Below are 5,352 nucleotides of genomic sequence, written 5' to 3'. Positions count from 1 at the left end.
AGGATCGGGGGACAGGTGGATGGACCAATGAATGGAAGGAATAATGGATGGATGGGTGAGTAGATGATGGGTGGATGGACGGATGGACAGACTGGCCCCTCTAAAGTAAGAAACAAGGCATCAGAGTCCCCTCCGGCTCTGCCGTTTGATAGCTTCTCCCTGCCCCCCTCCCAGTTACAGACAGAGTGGCCGTTGCTCCCCATACCCTCACCAGGCTCCCCCAGAGCATGGGGGTGGGGCCTGCTGATGAGCCAGACCCTAGGCACAGGTGTGGCCCTGGCAGGGTGTGGTGAGGGTCAGGAAGGCCTCTTCAGGATAGTCAGAGGAGGGGTCCCAGGGAGAGATGAGGTCTCTGGGAGGGAAGGTCTGGAGAGGCATCGGGGATAAGCAGGAGCTCCTAGGGGGTCAGGAGTGGGGACACCTGAGAATGTCAGGCCACATTCAGGGCTAAGTTAGGAGCAGTCAAGAGGAGAAATGAAGAACAGTTTGCCAGATATTCGGGGCATCCTGAAAGACACGGGTCTACAGTTTATAGGAGATAAGCTACGGTGTTTCCCAGGAGAGGACAGGGCTGTGTCTCATAGAGGAGTGGGGTGCTCTATCTGGGGGTGGAAATAGAAGTGTGAGGGTGGTGCGGGGGGTTCTGGGACAGTGCTCCCCCACAGGGACACATCTGCAGGCCTGCACCCTCCTCTCCATCCCCCACACCCTCCAGCTGCAGGAGGACACACGTGTGCCTTGGCTTTCCACCTGGGAGACTGGCCTTGGCCTCCCAACCCAAGGGCCCCTCAGTGTCAGGTAGGCTGACTTCCTCACCATCATCCCCACGTGTAATTACAAACAGACCCCAAATGTCCAGTACAGGTGGACAGCTGGGAGGGCAGGGCCCTCATGACCACCCCCCACGAGGGCGGGTTGTCCGGCTGCTGCCTGGATGCCCCCCACTGTCCCAGCTGAGCCCTGAGGTGCCCCCCACACTTCAACATTCACAGGTGTCCTGGCCTGAGGACCCCAAACACCTCAATTCTTCCCCATAAAAGACAACTGTGCACTGATTTTTCAGGTGGAGAAACTGAGCTGTCAAGGACAGGAATCCATCTTTCCAGGGAGGTGAGCTGAAGTCCCTCTGGGGAGAGAGATGGTGCCTCCTGAACCCGGCGGCGACCCTGGCCAGGGCTCGGAGAGAGAGGACTGGGTTTCTGTAAGATATTTTCTTTAAAGGTGAGAAAAGTTCTGTCTTTGGTATGGACACCCTCACCCCAGGCAGAGGGTGGAGGCAGGCAGGGGTCGGTGGGATTAAAGGGTCTTGGGCCCCCATCTCTTGGCCTCGCTGGCCCAGCCCAGGGCCGGCTGGAGAAGGAAGATCTAGAGGCTGGAGGAAGGAGAGACAGCGGCAGCTCCAGCCTGACCAGGGTCCAGAGAGAAGCTGAGGAGCCCATAAGGCCACGACAGGGAGCATCTGCAGCGCAGGACAGGAGCGGGAGCTGAGAACCATCACCTGCGGAAGAAAGAGAAGGCGAGGTCAAGGGTCAGCTGTGACAGCAACCAGAGACCTGGGCTCAAGTGGCCCCCCGAACCTCAGTTACGGGGCCCAGTGAGGGTCCTCAGGCTGAGGGGCCAGGGAGAGGTCTCAGCTCCCCCATGTTCTTGCAGTGTGACCTAGGGTAGGGCCTTCACTTCTCTGTGCCCTTCCTTCTGCGAAAATGCTCAGAACCACCTGGGACTTGGAGGCTTTGGGAGGTGCCGAGCACCATGCCTGGACTTGGCCACTGGTGCCATTGGCATTGTTTCTCAGGTCACACACCCCTCTGGGGACGGAAGGGAAGCACGTCTTAGCCTAACACGTGCAAACACACAGCCCCAAAGGCACTGCAGATCATGTCAGTGTTCCACGTGCCCACTCCCAGCCCCTAAAGCCTGTCCCCAGACTGGAAATCCCTTCTGTGCCCGCAGCCTCAGGCTTGGCTGGGGACCGGGAGGCAGGAAGGGGCCGTGGTCAGGGGGACCGGAGAGCAGCCCAACCTGGCTGGAAACGCCTCTCTGCTGAGCCCTGGGGGGGGATATCCCACAACCCTCTTCCCTTGCAGCCCCTCCCTCCCCAGCTGAACCCCCAGCTCCTGGCTTCCCAAATCCCGGTCCTATCTCTCCCTCCTCCCCAAGTCAGTGCATGCAGCCCAGCTCAGCCACACCTTCTCCTGCCTAAACCACCCCCCACTGCCCCCAGAAGCCCCAGTCTCTCACCACAAAGGTCCTAGAATCACCCAGACCTGCCTGTCCCTCCCCAACGCAAAACCCTCCCATGGCCCCCCAGCACCAAAAGCAAAAGGCCAAGGGTTTACCTTTCCATCTCCCCCACCTCTCCTCGAATGCCCACCAGACAAACCCAGGCCACCCTAGGCCTTCCTCTGGTGTAGAGCCACCTCCTCCCAGAGATGTTTTATCACCAATTAAACCCAGAGTTACCATGACAACTCAGCAATTCCACTCCTAGGTATAGACCCAGGAGCCATGAAAATACATCCACACAAAAACTTGGACATGCATGTTCTGAGTGGCATTATTAGTAACAGCCAAAAAGTAGAAACACCCAAATGTCCATCGACAGTGAATAGGTAAACATGTGTCCATCCATGCACCGGAGCGTCACTGGGCCACAAACAGGAGCAAGGAGCCCACACGCTGCCCCGGGGACAGACCCTGAACCCACGACGCTCAGGGAGGGAACCAGACACGGAAGGCCACATGGGGTGTGAGTCCACGTGGGTGACACGTCCGGAACAGGCTCATCCACGGACGGGAAGGGGGCTCGTGGGGGCCGGGGGCTGGGGCGGGGTGACGAGGAGTGATGACTAATGGAGAATGGAGATGGGGAGGGGAGGGGGTGATGGGGGCGGGGTGCCTTTGGGGCGATGGAATGTTCTGGAATTAGGTAGAGAATGATTGCACATCTCTAAACACACTAAAAACCACTGAGTTGCACCTTTTAAATGGGTGAATTGTGTGGTTTGTGAATTCTTTCTTAATTTTTAAAATGAGAAAAAAGCTGGGTGAATGGGTAAATGCTGGGAGCCCATGGGGGCGGACTACACACCTGGCTCAGGGCTCACGTTTGACCACACCACGCAGATGCAGCTCGCTTTCGGCAGCCACGATGGGCTGCCCGTTCTGCAGGTGGTAGTCGATCAGATGGCTGATGCTCTCAAAGAGCACATCCTTGGTCCGCACCTGCAGGGCCAGAGGCCTGTGTGAGCACCACCGGGAGCTTGCTGGAGAGTCCTGCTGAATGGGAATCTGCATTCTCAAGAGCCCTCTGTAGGCCTGATGCACCCTCAAGTCTGAGAACTCTGGCTCAGAAGCTTCCATGGAATCAGACTCAGAATTCCGGAGTTCGTAAGGACATAGGCTCCAAAGCCACAGGATTCTGGGGCCACCCCTCCTACAGCAGGTGGAACGGTGGCCCCCAAAAAGATGTGTCTGTGTCACAACCTCTGGAACACGCGGATGGGACCTTATCTGGAAAAAGTGTCTTTGCAGATGTGATTAAGTGAAGGGTCTTGAGCTCATTCTGGTGGCCCCAAAGCCAATGACTGGTGTCCTTATAAGAGCAGAAAAGTTGGACACAGAGAGCAGGCAAGGCAGGGACCAGAGGGATGTGTCAAATAGCCAGGGACACCAAGGGCTGTGGCACCTACAGGACCTGGGGGAGCCTGGACAGGATCTTCCCTCGGAGTCTCAGCAGGAGCCCACCCCATGACACCTGCATCTCAGACCTGCAGCCTCTGGAGCCAGGGAAGAAGACTCTTCCCTTGTTTAAACCAGTCCGTTGATGGCCATTCGGTAGGGCAGCCCCAGGAAATCTTGGGAACACCTAATGGAAAGCAATCTGCTGCCTCTTAGAACGAGAAAATCTGAGCATCACCACATACACCACGGATGGTAACCCTCTGGCCCCACTGTCAGGTATTTCATGGGCAAAGCAGGCTCACCGGACACAAGCAGGCTTAGAAGGCACATTCCTGGGCCCTATGGCATAACTGTCTATTTCTTTGGAACTGGGGTTGGGACACGGGAGTCTGCCCTTTAACCAAGTATTTGAGGAAGTTCTGAAGTTTCTGGAGCTTTAGGAGTTGCTGACCCTATCAGGTAGGTCCACTTAGCAGAGAGGGAATGGGGCCCACGAGGCCAGAGGCTGCAGCGGTGAGCCAGACACAAGGTAAACTGAGAACAGGCCCCCGGAGCCTCGACCCCACTAGGGAGTGTGACCCATACCGACAGACAGAGAGGGGATGGAGCTCCCCGGGGTGGTTCTGAGGCTTGGGCTGGATGCAGTCAAAGCACCTGGTAAGACTCTAACACCCCTAAGCTCCTTCCCCTGGGAAATAACCTGTAAACCCCAAGGCCCTTGGACGCTGCAAAATGCTTCATGAACCCCAGAGCTCCTTGTAAATTTAAAAATGCTCTGTAAGGGCGCCTGGGTGGCTCAGATGGTTAAGCGTCTGCCTTCGGCTCAGGTCATGATCCCAGGGTCCTGGGATCGAGTCCCACATCGGGCTCCCGGCTCAGCGGGGAGCCTGCTTCTCCCTCTGACCCTCTCCCCTCTCATGCTGTTTCTCTCTCGCTCGCTCTCTAAAAAATAAATAAAATCTTTTTTTAAAAAAATGCTCTGTAAACCCCAAAAGGCTTTAGGAACTGTAGAATACCAAAGTTCAAACGGACTCAAAGCAATGTTAAGATTCATCACTATTTCATGCTCCACAAAGAGAGGGGAAAACCTCCCAGCAAAATAATCATGGCAGCTCAAAGACCGAGTTAAAAAACATGCAGGCTTCAAAGGCGTCAAAGTGAGAGAAAAGTGTGCATCCAGTAACTTGTAGACCCTAGAACTCCTTGTAAATTGAACCATGCTTTGTGAGCCTTGAAATACACTAGAAAAGAAAAACGTCGTATTTATCACTCAAAGACATCATTATTTGTAAGATACACAATGCTGATGGAACGTGGGAGAAAAGGGCATCAAATATAGTGCTTTGTAAACCCGGAAAGGCCTCAAAACCCCCAAAATGCTGTATGGACTTCGGAACTTCTTTACAGATCCTAAAATTCTTGTTAAAGTGGAAAATACTTTGTAATTCTAAATTACCTCGTCAACGGGAACAGAATCTGTAAATGTAAAGGGCTTTGTAATCCGGAAAATACTTGATTAAACCTAAAGGCTGCTGCGGCGGGGGCCGGGGACCGTGTCCGCCTGCGGACCCTCCCCTGCCCGCCTCCGCCCCGCCCCACTGCGGCCCCGCCTCCAGCCTGCGGACCCTCCCCACTCAGCCCCCGCCCTACTCCGGCCCCGCCTCCAGC

General features: G+C 55.6%; 1 protein-coding gene across 2 annotated transcripts in view; it reads right to left on the bottom strand.

The window, feature by feature from the left end:
* Window positions 1-475: 475 nt before the first annotated feature.
* Window positions 476-5,352, bottom strand: part of SHC2 (SHC adaptor protein 2) — a 29,696-nt gene continuing 24,819 nt past the window's right edge. For both annotated transcript variants that reach the window (XM_034996629.1, XM_034996631.1), the window contains exons 12-13: window positions 3,092-3,225; window positions 476-1,498 (exon numbers count right to left, since the gene is read on the bottom strand). In XM_034996629.1, the coding sequence (XP_034852520.1) occupies window positions 3,097-3,225 (129 nt within the window). In that variant the 3' untranslated portion in view covers window positions 476-1,498; window positions 3,092-3,096. The remainder of the gene's footprint in view (window positions 1,499-3,091; window positions 3,226-5,352) is intronic.

Source organism: Mirounga leonina, unplaced genomic scaffold, assembly GCF_011800145.1.
Source record: "Mirounga leonina isolate KUSES-001 unplaced genomic scaffold, KU_Mleo_1.0 Mir_94, whole genome shotgun sequence".
NCBI lineage: Eukaryota > Metazoa > Chordata > Mammalia > Carnivora > Phocidae > Mirounga > Mirounga leonina.
Note: the sequence above shows the minus strand (reverse complement) of the source record. Positions and strands in the feature narration are given on the sequence as shown.